At 53.9% G+C, this 14,198-nt stretch overlaps 5 protein-coding genes across 5 annotated transcripts; 2 read left to right on the forward strand and 3 right to left on the reverse strand.

Annotated features, from left to right (window-relative positions):
- Positions 1–1,208: 1,208 nt before the first annotated feature.
- On the reverse strand, positions 1,209–2,624 carry ACET3X_007505 (uncharacterized protein; the record flags this gene model as incomplete). The annotated part of the gene is made up of 3 exons (XM_069453658.1): positions 1,209–2,000; positions 2,105–2,296; positions 2,490–2,624. 3 exons carry the CDS (start codon positions 2,622–2,624, stop codon positions 1,209–1,211), a joined length of 1,119 nt encoding a protein of 372 aa, XP_069304668.1.
- A 3,165-nt stretch (positions 2,625–5,789) lies between these two features.
- On the reverse strand, positions 5,790–7,902 carry ACET3X_007506 (uncharacterized protein). The gene is made up of 4 exons (XM_069453659.1): positions 7,575–7,902; positions 7,496–7,525; positions 7,371–7,445; positions 5,790–7,322 (listed from the first exon to the last, which is right to left on the reverse strand). Exons 1-4 carry the CDS (start codon positions 7,703–7,705, stop codon positions 5,978–5,980), a joined length of 1,581 nt encoding a protein of 526 aa, XP_069304669.1. The 5' UTR covers positions 7,706–7,902; the 3' UTR covers positions 5,790–5,977.
- A 278-nt stretch (positions 7,903–8,180) lies between these two features.
- ACET3X_007507 (uncharacterized protein) lies at positions 8,181–11,306 on the forward strand (the record flags this gene model as incomplete). Its single annotated transcript, XM_069453660.1, has 7 exons — positions 8,181–8,579; positions 8,668–9,339; positions 9,370–9,912; positions 9,961–10,463; positions 10,514–10,593; positions 10,645–10,816; positions 10,892–11,306. 7 exons carry the CDS (start codon positions 8,181–8,183, stop codon positions 11,304–11,306), a joined length of 2,784 nt encoding a protein of 927 aa, XP_069304670.1.
- Positions 11,307–11,437: 131 nt separating this feature from the next.
- ACET3X_007508 (uncharacterized protein) lies at positions 11,438–12,256 on the reverse strand (the record flags this gene model as incomplete). Its single annotated transcript, XM_069453661.1, has 1 exon — positions 11,438–12,256. The coding sequence occupies one exon, from the start codon at positions 12,254–12,256 to the stop codon at positions 11,438–11,440; it is 819 nt and encodes a 272-aa protein (XP_069304671.1).
- Positions 12,257–12,757: 501 nt separating this feature from the next.
- On the forward strand, positions 12,758–13,969 carry ACET3X_007509 (uncharacterized protein; the record flags this gene model as incomplete). Its single annotated transcript, XM_069453662.1, has 2 exons — positions 12,758–13,729; positions 13,808–13,969. The coding sequence occupies 2 exons, from the start codon at positions 12,758–12,760 to the stop codon at positions 13,967–13,969; spliced, it is 1,134 nt and encodes a 377-aa protein (XP_069304672.1).
- Between the last annotated feature and the right edge of the window lie 229 nt (positions 13,970–14,198).

The following is a 14,198-nucleotide window of genomic DNA, read 5'->3' on the forward strand; positions in this document are numbered from 1 at the left end:
ACTTCTGAAGGATCCAAGGACTAATACTGGAAAGGCTTACACGAGAATCAAAGCGAATGGTCTGGTACCATGTATCACAACAAATGCTGTTATTCAAGACTCCCAAAATGGTGCAACTGTACATTGGAACCAACCTCGGTCGATCAGTTTGATGGAAGCTCGGCGTGCGCAAGGTTATATGGACGACGAGCCGGTTATCGGCAATGTCAATGAGCAATATAGGATCGTCGGGAATGGCGTGGACCGCAAGGTCGCTTTTGCAATTGGGCTGGCTTTACTTCGGGCCGTCCAGAAGAACGATTCTGGTTTCACTGCGGACGGGACGACAAGAAACTCTCTGGAATTTGTGGATCTTACTAGCGATATCGTGGTCGAATCAGATCGGGGTAGCGGCTCCGAGTTCGACGCCGAATCGCTGGAAGGACCAGTTCGAGAGGAACAACGCACCGAAAGTGCAGAACCAGTGGTAACGGTACCCAGAAGATCGCAGAACGCAGAGGCCACGCAGGACGATGGAAGCAGCTCGGTATCGGACGGGCCTGCCCAAGAGCCATCGCAGGCCATTACGCTCCCACAGTCTTGTGGATCTGATCAGCAGTACCCTGGCTTCTTTACTCACATTTCCACGAACATGGCCTCCAATATCGGTAGACTTTCGCTATCAAGCGTGAAATCTCTCAGACCGTCTACGATGCCATCGCCCACGAAGCGCAGCCGAGAAGATGTTATGGAAGACAGCACCACGGAAAGCGAAAGCAATCTTTCTCTGGGACGACCCAGGAAACAGCCACGTGTAAGAGACTCGCTATCGATGGACAATGCCATCTCTAGTGGAGGAGAGAGTAGTAGGAGAAATTCCGTATTCTCACATCGGCATAGCAGAAGTTCGACAAGCTCATCGAAAACTCGTCAAACTCGTCATTCCGGCTTGTCTGTGAAATTTGTCCCGAAAAATTGGAGTAAGAAACCGGAATCAGATGTACACGATACGGGTTTTGGCGAAGAGTTTGTTTAATCAGAGCAGTTTGTCTGGCATTGTGTGAGAGTGTGGGTCGAGGACGCTGACAGACGTGAGGCATGTTCTTGGTACAGGCTGAGTTGGGCGATACCCTTCTTCGACGCGCCTTATATTTGAAATATTCCTGGCAAGTTTGACATGGATCTCTGTAGATATGAAATTCATGACATGACGATGTTGGAGTAGACGCTCACTTCCACTCAACACTCCAAGTCATCTCACCCTTCCTGAAAGGCACAACCTCCACATCTCCGCATCCCTCCTTCTTCAACACGTCCAGGACCTTCTCCCCGCCCTTCCTCAGAACGACCTTCTCCCCCTTCCTCTCCTCGACCTGGTAAAACTTCCTTCCCCACGCCCCAAAGAACCCCTCTAGAACCTCCTTGGTCACCTCACTCTCCTCGATAACTCCCCTCTTAATCCCCGTCTCAAGCGCATCCAACACATACCCCAACGCATACGGCTGCGTAAACACACCCGCAGCAACCTTATCCTCACCCCTCTTCTTGCCCCTCGGATGCGGCGCGGAATCCGTGCCCAAATAAAACTTGCCACCACTCTGCACAACAGCACGCAGCAACGCATCACGATCCTCTGGCGTCTTGGCAACCGGCTTACAGAAACAGAATGGGTCGCCCGCCCAGTCATCGATGATAAGACTGAGGTGGTGCGCGGTAATAGTACCGGATACAGAGGGTCCACACGAACGGACGGCGTCGATGGCGGCGGCGGTGCTGCAGTGCTCGAGGATGATGCGCAGGTTCGGGAAGCGCGCGTGGAGCGAGAGGAAGGTGGGTAGGAAGGCGGGTTCGGCGTTGAGAATGGTGATGGCGCCTGTGTTTGTGTCTTTGGTGGAGGAAATGTGGGTGTTGGCTGGGGTGGAGGGAACTTCGCCGTGGAGATTGAGGACCATGTTTTGTTTTTCCATTTCGGAGAAGACGGGGTAGAAGGTTTCGTAGTCGAGGACGCCGGATGAGGAGTTCTGGGATACTGGGTTAGGTCGACGCACGCACGCATGTGTATCGTCCAGCGTTTTGCTTTTGCTATCCATATTGGTTTCGAATAGGTGATGGGAGTTGCACGTACCGTTGTGACACCGGCTGGGTAGGACTTTACACCTGTGATTCCCGCTTTCTTTGCCTCACGAATTACCTCGGGTGTGATGTCTTCGTGGAGATACAACGACATGAAATAATCCACATCTGGTTCAATAGCCCGGAGGCGGTCGCGGTACTCAAGACACTGCTGCACTGACGTAATGGGTGGGACGAGGTTTGGCTATGAGAGTAAGCATGAGTGGTTTGTAGAAGCACTGCAAGCATGTTGTGAAGAAAGGAGAGTTCAAAGGCGATAACAAAACAAACTGAGATTGCAATAAGGGAACTAGTAGATAGAGCAAGATGAAGCATGATGGAAATAGGAATCCTGACTTGAGTATAGTAGATTGCATGTACAAAAGACGCTAGCTTACCATGACATACACCTGATTCACACCACCCTTGCGAATCGTGGGTGTCACGAGCTGCGACATCTCGCCATCGCGGAGATGCACATGGGCGTCAAACGCCGCTGGTAGCTCAATCTCGGTCAACTTGGTGAAATCCATGTTTGGCTATAAGGGAACTCTGCTTGCGGGGTTGTTGTCACTACTGCTAGAAAATCGCCCGCTTTTTTGGCGAGATCAGGGCGCGCCAGAGCCGCACTAGTCCGGAAGCGGAACGAATCTTCGTTCATACAATCGGCACAGTATCGTATTGCAAGAAACATTTTAGGATCGATTCTGAATAATATTTCTCTCTAATGTATCTCTGACCAAGTTAACTGTCTTCTCACATTAACAGATATCTTTCCAACCACCAGTTCTATCACTTCACACTTCACGCCATGATATCCTCGCTACTAAGCATCTATCGTAAGCGAATTACTTTCACATTCCACTTGCTTCTTCCTGATACATATGGATATACAGGAGCAGAACCCAAAGTTCCCGTTCTTAACGTCCAGGACCAGCCTCCAACGTTGTCATCAGGAGTTTCTACCCCGTCCATCAATTCTCCATTCATGATACCAGACACATAGATGGGGGAGGAGACCAGAAAGTATGGAACAGTCCTCCGGAGCACCATGGGCGTTGGACAGCCAAACAGTATCCATATCTCGTCACCAGGTCTCACTAAGGCGTTTCCTTCCGTGATGCCGAGAGTGGTGGCTGGCGTGGTGGTAGGACTGACTCTCGGAGATATAGATGCCAGACATCCAGAGGATAAAGTTCTGTGTACCAATCGAATGAAATGACCGAAGCGCTCCGTTTGGTCGTGTATCCCCTGCACTGCCGCGGATTCCTTTTCAAGGTCGAGCCAGCGAAGACATGAGGGACGAAGATGACGGAATCTTCGCAAAGCTCGAAGTGCGGCTTTCAATTCCCTTTGGGAGTGGTCGTATAAGTTTGTTGCATAAGGAAGCAGATCGATGATGCGAAGTCCCGGGGTGATAAAAGAAAAACCAAGCATGATGCCAGTGTAGAGAACCGCTTCGCTTTCGCTAAAGTAGTCGTGTGCGATGCGAAGCTCAGCCATAGCTGGGCCGGTGAGAGTGAATGTAAGTTTCCTGACGTCGTCGTAGTGGCATGTGGTGGATTTTACGGTCGAAATGAACAGGCTTGATAGAATGGAAAGGGGAGATGAGGCATTGTCGGTAGCTGAGAGCGTTTGGTCGACCCTAGCATACCGAAATCCCCTAGCGTGCAAGATGTCATCCTCTCTATCGCCTTGGAAAGGCGTACAGTACATGGGTAAGTTGCCTGCGGCACGAAAAGGACTGAGAAAGTATTCTGCGTTTCCCGGAGAGCTCCAATTCGGAACCCACGAAGGTAAGTCTTGTACGTCAGTGTCGGAATTGGTACAAGTTTTGGCCATGACCAGAAACTGGAGGCTATTGCACTTGAATGGCAGTAGCCGAGCTGTGCTAAGGTAATCTTCGGCAAGGCCTTGTTTGTAGTCCGCTTCGTAACCGTCGTCATTATAGTCGATGACTAGGTTCAGAACGGCTTTCATACGGTCCTTTGGGTCCGTCAACTTCAAGGCCTGTGATTGCCGCAGCATACCCAATAAATAGATTGGGCTCGTGCTCAACTGTGGGCCCCATTTCTGAGGATCAAGTTGCCAATCCGCTTTCGGCTTTCGGAGAGTAAGATCTGGCTGGAGAGTATGTGGGTCGACCGGGACCTTGCTCTTCATCATCTCCCGCCAACAAGCCAAGTTCTGCGAAGGAGCCTTGGCTGTGGATTCTTGCGGTCTAAATACGCTCCATGGGTTATCAGTATCAAATGGTCCTCTACCACCGGTCATTTTTCTGAAAATCTGAAGCTGGAGTGCCATCAAGCAGTTTCCGGGAATGGTCACTCCCCGGCAGTGGAAAACCAGTTTTGGTGCGAATACAAGTTCCTGTTGTACCCAGAGTCTGTCCCAGTATTCATTCTGAAGAAGTGGTAGGAGTCTTCTCCAGAATTTGGGATCATCGCCCAGCTGATCGACGGTCCCTCGCAGTTGAAGAGTGAAGAGCTTTTGAACAACGGGATCGTCAGGAGAAAGATCCACATCAATCCAGACTCTCACAGTTTTGGACCGACAGTAGATCTCTTTCATCAGATGGATCTGGTTACCGCGCTCTTTCTCATCGTTTTGATTGATGCATACAGCGTCTGCCCAAAGATAGCGTACACTGTTTCGCAGGCGCATATGCCTTAGGGCGTTCTCGAGCGATTTAGTCACGGAGAAGTGTTTGCAATCGAGGCATATTTTCCCTGGGGGTAGTGGGTTTCCCCACCTGTACGAAAGTGCGTCGTACACCGGGTTGCTTTCAATCGCCGCAACACGCAATCGGCATTTTAAGGGATCGCCGAACAACCCGGGCTGGAGTTCAAGGATTCGAATATCGCCAGTCGTCTCCATGTGATAGTTCGCAGTTGAAGCGGTGAGACAAAGTGTATCGTCAGGTACATCCGTAGGAGGAAATGTTCCGTCGTTTTTGTACAAGGCTCGTATACCTTTTCTCAAAGGTTGATAGACGTTGTTTCCAGTATGATGATCCATCTTCAAGGTCTTTTGTTGTTGTAGGCTCTGGATGTGTTGCTGACTGCAAAGTTGGAATGAGGAACAGGCACTCTCGTGGGGAATATGGCATCATTATAAGAGAGGGGAAACGATGCACTGCCTACCTGCGAGATTGGCCAACGCAGCGACCTCAGCGGCACAGTGTTGAAACATCGGGCCAAGGCTGTCAGGCGCTGTCGACGCGCTGACAGGAATCAGCACAGCCATTCACCAATAGCCATGTGCTCTGTTGACTAGGGTAACGACAGCACGTTGCCTCGCCTGCCACAACTGTTGCAAGGCTGTGCAGCTCCAAGGCAACAAGAAGATACCAAGGAGCATTCTTTACCTGTGAATTCTCTCATTTGAGAGAACCTGTTCGTTCAGATCGTTGAGAATTGTGGAAGTTGTGATTGGCTCAAGCTGATGCAGATAAAAAATAGACGAGATAAGACTTCTCTTCAAACCTGAGTTGCGAAACAGATCTTCGTTGCTCAAAAATGCGATTGCTGAGAACATTAGCGTACGACCGCCTGCCAATCGGCGCTAACGTGGGCGTGAATTGATGGTTTGTTTGGTACCCCTCCAACGTTCCTTCCCGACGGGTTTGCCCAATCCAGGGATATTACTAGTCCCAATCTAGAAAGTACTACCATGTATCGCTGATGTAGATCGAGGTGGCTTTATCTACTTCCTTGTGTAACCTCGATTTCGAAAGCATAACTCATATTATAGACCCAGTCTACGCTAGCACACTCTATCTCATGATGGTGGTATCTTATTGCAAATTACACGCTGCTGCTCCAACTGGCTCGCCATCTTCATGCATAACGACCAAATCCAAACCACTCCTCTGCCCCAGCTCACCTCAACTGACAGCAGCATTCGGCGCAACAGGCGCATTCAGCATGCCCGCACTCGCCTCGTTCTCCAGACGGATCTTCATGTCCAGCCAAGAGTAAAAATTCGGACTCTTGCAAAAAGTCTCATACAGCCCATCTCTCGCGCGATGGCGTTGGAGGGGCCCCGAGCCGCGGAACTTGACACTCGTACCGTGTTTGCTTACACTGCTCATGAGGTCCGGTACGTGGAAGCTGGCATACCTGTTGTTGCCGCCTGGTGTCACTACGCTAGACGTTGCAAGGTATCGGTTGATGGGCGATATGAACTGTGCAGTAAGGTCTGCAAAGTGGCGACGGATGATGGGGCCGAGTTCGCGGGTTTGATCGCCGAGCTTGAGCAGAGTTTCAATCTGCGAGACGACGGTCGGGTCTGATTTGAGGAAACGTTTCGGGGGAGTGTGGACTTCGATGCCGCCGCCGGGGAGGTCGAGAAGTGCGTTGCAGCTTGATTTGTGGTGGAGCGAGTGGTGGCGGCGTGTTGGTACAGGGCCGTCGAAGTTTTGGAGATAGAGGATGTGTGGTCGGGCTTTGTGGCTGGCTTCTGCTGCTGCGACGATGCGTTTTAGCAGGAAAGGGTTGGTGATGCCGATGACGAATGAGGTTGGGGTTCCGCCGTCGATGCCTATGCTTTTGAAGTTGGCTTGCATGGTCATGTAAGGCTTGACCACACCTGCGTATGGCACGGGGCAGATGAGATCGACCAGCGACGAGACGGCCTCGCTCGCCAACTGCGGCGACTTTGCGATGACGATGACGCTTTCGCAGAGTATCAGCTTCTCGTACAGCACGTACAAGTCGGTGATGCAGGGCATGTAGTGCATGATGTTGTCCCAGGAGCCGATGGGTTCATAGGCGTAGATGGAGAAGGGTATATCTGAGATTAGCGGCGTGGGCCCGGGGAGTCCTTGCAAAGGGAAAGAACGATGTGGTGCAATGTCCAGGGTCAGTGTAGTGCCCATGAAAGGGAGATGGTGACGTCCGAGAGCTGGCGGGGTCCAGGTGTTCATCTGTGAGTATGCAGACTCGAGCGTCGTCGGATCGCTCAGATGTCCAGACTCTGTCATCTTCTGCAAGATGCGATGATGGAAGGAAGTGAAGTTGTGGTGTGAGATTAGGACTAGCGTTCTCTGGTTGAAGCTCCTCTTCATGGTATCGTCGAACTCTTGGCGGAAGATGCATGAGCCGTAGAAGGTGTCGGCACTGCCATGAGGGGCATTTGGCGAGCTTAGCTTGATGTCGGGCGAGTTGTTGGTGATGGCGAAGTCGTAAGAGAGATCCTCGGCCGTCTCCGTGTTCTGCTGCTCGGGAAAGCTAGATGCGTCTTAGATTGGCACGACACAGGCTGGCTGGTTCAGGTACCTGTTGAAGCATATAGCACTCAAGTCGGCCGTCGTGAAGGGCACATCTGGTGGATACAGTATCTCGATTTCTGGGCTACCAAACTCAATACATTTCTCACAGACGTAGCACTGGCAATTACCTACCCGATATCGACATTGAAGTTGCAGACGATGCTGCTGCCGTAAGCACTCGCCACTCTAGGGAGAAACATGCACGACTTACAAAGCCACAGCCCAGTACTTGAAGCCGCCTGTGGCAATGGGCGAGACTTTGGGCTCCCGTAGTTTTTCCATGGCTTCCTCGCGCTGGGAGCGACGGTGAGGCTTCAGAAACTTATTCTTCAACTTATCCATGGGCCAGCTTGTGGCACCTGACAGGTGCAGGTGAACTGCGAGTGAGGTGAGGCGGCGACGGGCAAGGGCGTTGGTCGGAGCGAGCGAGTGACTCGGACAGACTAGGGGCCTAGCGGCAAGGAGAGCTGCCAATCGTCATGACACTGAGCGTCGTGAGGATGGGCAGTTGATGGCCGTCGAGACATGTTGGCATGGGCGTGGAGAGGTTGGGTTTTGGGCAATGTCTCTCGTCTATGGGCGGGCTCTAGCGGGCAGGGATGGGGGGTTGGCGCTTGTGCAGGTGTACGATGACGTGCGGGCCCGACTCGCATGCATGGTTCGCTCGGCTGCTGGCTGTATCGTGAGCCAAACACCAGCCAGCCCAGCGGCCGAGTGAAGGCCCCCACGGAAGCGTTTAGGGCACAGGACTGCAATACACCGTCTGCTGCACCATGTAGAGTTGCTGTAGTTGCTGCTGTGCACCCCCGACCTCACCATGGACGTCAACATCACAAAAGCCCTCAATGACAAGCTCTACGACAAGCGCAAGAGCGGCGCGCTCGAGCTCGAAGGCCTCATCCGGGACGCCCTCGCCGCCCAGGACCACGACAGGATAGCCCGCATCGTGCACCAGCTCTGCCACGAGTACGCGTATGCAGTTCACCAGCCCCACGCCCGCAACGGCGGCCTCATCGGACTCGCCGCGGCCTCGATAGCCCTGGGCCCTGAAGTGGCCCGCTATCTTGAAGAAATCGTGCCTCCAGTCCTGGCATGCTTCGGCGACCAAGATGCGCGGGTTAGGTACTACGCGTGCGAGAGCATGTACAACATCGCGAAGGTGGCCAAGGGCGAGATACTCGTCTACTTCAACCACGTCTTCGATGCCCTCTGCAAGGTGAGTGAGAACATGACTGGCTACTACTGCTACTACACAACACACACGCTTGCCATGAGATCAGGCTAACGCGGCCCGGACCATGCAGATGGCGGCAGATTCGGAGCTCTCTGTCAAGAACGGGGCTGAGCTCTTGGACCGCCTGATCAAGGACATCGTCTCCGAGTCGGCTGCCAGCTACGTCTCTGTGCTACACGACACGCCCGACCCAGACGACCCCGAAGACGAGCCCCACCCCTTCGCCTTCAACCTCGAGCGCTTCCTGCCCCTCCTGGAAGAGCGCATCAACGTCCTGAACCCCTTCACCCGCTCCTTCCTCGTAGCATGGATCACCCTGCTCGACTCGATACCCGATCTCGAACTCATTGCCCACCTCCCGCGCTTCCTCGGCGGCCTCTTCAAGTTCCTGAGCGACTCCAACCAAGATGTGTACACCATGACGCAGCAGGCCCTAGACAGGTTTCTTGCCGAGATTAAGAAGATTGCGCGGATCAAAAAGGGCATAGCCGACAGCAAGGCAGGCAACGAGAAGCTAGAGCGCAGACACTCTACGGGTAGCATCCATAGTGGAAGCGAAGCGACAGACACGACGCCCCTCGAGCTGGACAACTCCATCGACGAAAAAGGCGACGCTAGTGGAGAGAGTGCCTCTGTCTCTGGCGACAGCGGAACGTCAGTCAACGGAGACGGGAACTGGATACCGGGCCAGGATGTGCACGTCGACCACCCCAAGATTCTCGAGATCCTCGTCGACTTTTTAGTCCCCCCACCAGACGCAGAAGAAGAGCAGACCGAGATACTGCTGACAGCACTCCGCTGGATCGACAACTTCTTCGACATTTGCCCAGAGGACATTATGCCCTTTGTCCCGAGTCTCTTGTCCCACGTCCTGCCACGCATGTCACACGAGGTCGACACCGTTCGCAAGGCTGCAGTCAAGGTCAACGCTTCGTTGATGGACTATATTCTTTCACTGTCCGATGACAACCGCCCCCGCGACGGTGCTGCAGGTGGACAGATTCAGCTACCTCCTTCCCTATCTGAGCTAGGCAAAGAGCTCACTGGAACACAACGGCGAGATTCTAATCTATCTGGCCGATTGCTCAAGGCAGTCATTCGCGATCAAGCCAACAAGGCTGAATCGCCCGATGGCAAGGGCACCCGGTCCCCCACACCAGCAGAGGAAAGAGGCGCTTCACCGCGCCCGATACCAGAGCTGGACTACCAGGCTGCTGTCAGTGCTTTAACCCTGCAGTTCCTGAACGAACACGAGGCCACTCGCGTCGCCGCCATAGCATGGTTGATAATGCTGCACAGAATGGCACCTGGCAGAGTAAGTGCCCAACTTGCGACAAGACAAATCATTGCTGACAACCTGCAGATACTGACAGTGGACGACGGTACCTTTCCTGCCCTGCTCAAGACCCTTTCCGATCCTTCTGATGCTGTCGTCACACGTGACTTACTGCTCCTCTCACAAATATCTCTCCACAGCGACGACACCTACTTTACCTCGTTCATGGTTAACCTCCTGAAGCTGTTCTGTACGGACCGCCGACTCCTCGAGACGCGTGGCAATCTTATCATCAGACAGCTCTGCATAACACTGAGCGCTGAGCGTATATATCGCACCATGGCCGATTGCCTTGCGAGAGACGAGGATGTCGAATTTGCCAGCATCATGGTCCAAAATCTCAACAACAATCTCATCACGGCGCCAGAGCTCGCCGATCTTCGAAGACGACTCAGGAATCTCGACAACAAGGACGGTCAATCTTTCTTCGTTATTCTATTCAAAGCGTGGTGTAACAACGCTGTGGCCACCTTCTCCCTGTGTCTCCTTGCCCAAGCTTACGAGCAAGCGTACCATTTGCTCCAGGTTTTGTATGTTGTGCTCTCTGAGATTCCATAGGACGGTCGGCTAATCCTGGCAGTGCGGATCTTGAGATGACAGTCAACATGCTCATCCAAATCGACAAGCTCGTTCAGCTGCTCGAATCTCCCGTCTTTACATGTAAGGTCTTGAGTCTCCAAACCTGGATATGCCACTGACACATTGGAACAGACCTCCGAATGCAGCTACTCGAGCCGGAACGGTACCCGCATCTGTACAAGTGCATGTACGGTCTGCTCATGCTACTGCCTCAGTCGTCGGCCTTTGCAGCGCTTAAGAACCGCCTCAACAGCGTCTCGGCCATCGGCTACCTGCATATAGCGCCGCAACGCGGCAGCTCGACGTATGTTCACCCTTCCTCCTCCTCTCCTACTCTAAACCACTTGCGGCAAAAAAGCTCAGAAGTTGGCTCGAATAGCAGTAGCAGCAGCGGTATCCCGTCGTCTGGGGGGCAGAATGTTTCGACGTTCGAACGCCCAGGTCGCTTGAAGCCCAGAGACGGTCTTGGTGGGCCGGAAGCGGGTGGCAGCGTCAAGTGGACAGAGTTGCTGGAGAGATTCAAGCAGACGCAGGAGAAGGCGAGGCGAAGTCAGCGGATGGCCAGCATGGGCGAAGAGGAAGAGGTGCAGGAGAAGATGGGACCAAGTGCTCCTACGCCACCCATACCACCCAAACCTGCAGGACTGAGGCCTGGTAGCCCGGCGGGCGTGATGAGGCCATCTCCCGCCCCAGTGCCACCAGGTCTAGCGCAGGGGCACAAGCCCAGGTCGAGTCTGAGCAACCTGGGGCGTTTTGCTGGAGGTGTAGCCGGAAGAAGGAAGGACAAGAAGTAAGACTCGAGGGTTGTTTCTAGCTTTGTGATTATGCGTTGGCGTACGTGGACACAACTGCATTGTGGGCGTTGTTTGGGGGCAGTAACGATGGGTATTCTTTCCAAGCATGACTGGCGTAATCCGATGCACCTTCAGCGATGTTTGCCCTTTCTGAACCTGATGCCATCCCCGTCTTTCTCCTTCCATGCGGTTGTGTCACCCTCTTTCCCGTGCTCGTCACCCAAGACCCAAGTTTTGACAATCTCCTTAATCTCAGGCTTCTTCTTCTCCACCCGCTTCGCCTCGCGCACCTTTCTTACATAGCCACTGTAGACCGCCACCTCTGCAACTGCAACACCCAAGGACCCTCCCATGCTCAGCCCCAATCTACTTCCCACGCTCCAGTGTCGCGCTGCAACCCAGATGAAAACTGCCACACAGACAATCGAGATTAGGATGTTTATGATTAGGATGATCTGCCGGTGCACTTCTTCGTAGGACAGGTCGTCTTCTTCACTGGTGGTTTGCGTCGCCCCGAGTGAAAAGGGCTCTGGGGCACGGGGGAAGCGCTGGGAGAAGGACTCGCGTGTTGGCGGGGGGTGCAGCATGCGCTCGTAGGAGAGGGCTTCTTGTTCGGCGCGCAGACGAGCCATTAGGGCGAGGTACTCGGGAGTCTGGGTGGGTTTGGGCGGAGGGGGCGGGATGTAGACTGTTGTGTTGGCGAGGAGGGCGGCGAGGGTTGCGGGCGTGGCTTCTTGGTCGTCTTCCGTTTCCTGAGTATCATTGGAGCCATGTTCCTTGAGTAGCTTGGACAGGTCGATCAGCTGGCTGTGGGAGATGGGATTGCCCACTTTGGGGTCTGCAAGCGTGGGGGAGTCGGCGTGCTGGAGCTTGGCATATCCATCGGCAGATAGGCGTTTGGCTTTTGCGACCGTCCGGACGATGCCGGGAGTCATAGTAAGCAGGACCATTTTTCGATTATCGTGTGGTGTAGGAGGCGCTATCACACTGTCTGTCACCAGGCACGCGGCTGAGTAGACGCGACAGGGATATGCGGAACCCAGGGAAGCTAGCGCGCCGAACGTCATGGATATTTTGACATTGGTCAAATCTAGCCGATAGCTGCGGGCGAAAGTCGACTACCACCACCTCGACCCTCTCTGCACGCCCCCGAGACGCTGACACAGCCCCTCAATTGCACCCTCTCTTTCTTTTTGTGCCGAGAGAATATCGAGCCAGACCCTTCGATGACGAGCCGAGCACCCTGGCTTGCGACGTCTGTCGCGCGACAGCAAACTTCCTTGTCACTATCGCGCCGCTCCACATGTCCCAACCGCTCAATACACACGCACAATGCGACGACGCCAACGCTCCACCACCCGTCACGGCGGCGGAACCAGTCGTCGTGGGCGGCCGCCGTCAACGTAGCCCAGAATGTCATGTCCTCGCCGCCACCAGATGCGCCCATCAAGATGGACCCTTTCCAGACCGTCGCCCGCGAAATGAAGTTTCTCACGGGAAATATCCGCCAATTGCTCGGCTCGGGCCACCCCACGCTCGACACCGTCGCAAAGTACTACACACAGAGCGAGGGCAAATATGTGCGGCCCATGCTCGTATTGCTCATGAGCAGAGCCACGGCCCTCACGCCGCGGGGCTCAAGACGAGGCAGCGGCATGGGCATCGGCACGCAGAGCGCCGATATCTCCATAACCAATCCCCGGATCCTGGCCGATGAGAACCCAGACCAGAATCGCATCAGTAGCAGTATACCACACGACTCGGCATATAGTGCCGAGGACAGCGACATCCTCCCGTCGCAGCGCCGCCTCGCAGAAATCACCGAACTCATCCACACAGCCAGTCTCCTCCACGACGATGTCATTGACCACTCCGTCTCCCGCCGCTCCGCGCCCTCGGCCAACATTGAATTCGGCAACAAAATGGCAGTTCTAGCAGGCGACTTTTTGCTCGGAAGAGCGTCCGTTGCGCTGGCACGACTCCGCGATCCAGAGGTTACGGAACTCCTGGCTACCGTTATTGCAAATCTAGTCGAGGGCGAATTCATGCAGCTCAAGAATACGGCGCGGGACGAGAAGAATCCGTCGTGGACTGAAGACACAGTCACGTACTACTTGCAAAAAACATACCTTAAATCGGCGTCGCTCATTTCAAAGAGTTGTCGCGCTGCGGCTATCCTGGGAGGTTCGTCGCCCGAGGTTGTCGAGGCGGCGTACTTGTATGGCAAGAATCTGGGTCTTGCATTCCAGCTGGTCGACGATATGCTGGATTATACCGTCAGCGAGGCTGAGCTGGGGAAGCCGGCTGGCGCGGATTTGGAACTTGGACTTGCGACGGCGCCGTTGTTGTTTGCGTGGAAGGATGATGAGAGTTTGGGGAAACTAGTTGGAAGGAAGTTTTCGCAGCAGGGCGACGTTCAACGGGTAAGTTCTTCGGAAAAAAGAAATGAGTCGTGTTGAGAGACTTGGAGAGTGGATTTAAGGCTGACATTGCGCAAACAGGCTCGTGAAATCGTTGCTCAGAGCTCGGGCTTGGAACAGACGCGTGCTCTGGCACAAGATTACGTCGATAAAGCTATCGATGCTATATCCTTCTTCCCGGAGAGCGAGGCCAAGACTGGCCTCATCGAAATGTGCACAAAGGTCATGAAGAGGAGGAAATGAGCGAATGCGAGATGCGAAGTAACACTTTAGGATTGACGCCACAAAAGTAATTTTCAACGCTTTACATCTTCGCAGAGAACCTGTACGAATAGCGTTGGCGTATACGGCATGACCACTTGCAATACGAGGAGCGCGGGCTTGGTAGTCTAGATGTAGGAAGCCATGTTCAATGTGTCGACACGGCAGTAACGACGGGTACTTGCATGTCCATGGGTCCATGCCATGTCTG

This window comes from Alternaria dauci, chromosome 7, assembly GCF_042100115.1.
Source record: "Alternaria dauci strain A2016 chromosome 7, whole genome shotgun sequence".
In the NCBI taxonomy this organism is placed as follows: Eukaryota; Fungi; Ascomycota; class Dothideomycetes; order Pleosporales; family Pleosporaceae; genus Alternaria; species Alternaria dauci.

What these genes read in the sequence shown, in the direction of transcription:
- ACET3X_007506 (XM_069453659.1), bottom strand. Translation starts at nt 7,705, where the DNA reads ATGGATAAGTTGAAGAATAAGTTTCTGAAGCCTCACCGTCGCTCCCAG. An exon ending in AAGTACTGGGCTGTGGCTTT is followed by an intron (nt 7,526 to 7,574) that starts GTAAGTCGTGCA and finishes TTACGGCAGCAG; the next exon opens with CATCGTCTGCAACTTCAATG. An exon ending in AGTGCTATATGCTTCAACAG is followed by an intron (nt 7,323 to 7,370) that starts GTACCTGAACCA and finishes AGACGCATCTAG; the next exon opens with CTTTCCCGAGCAGCAGAACA.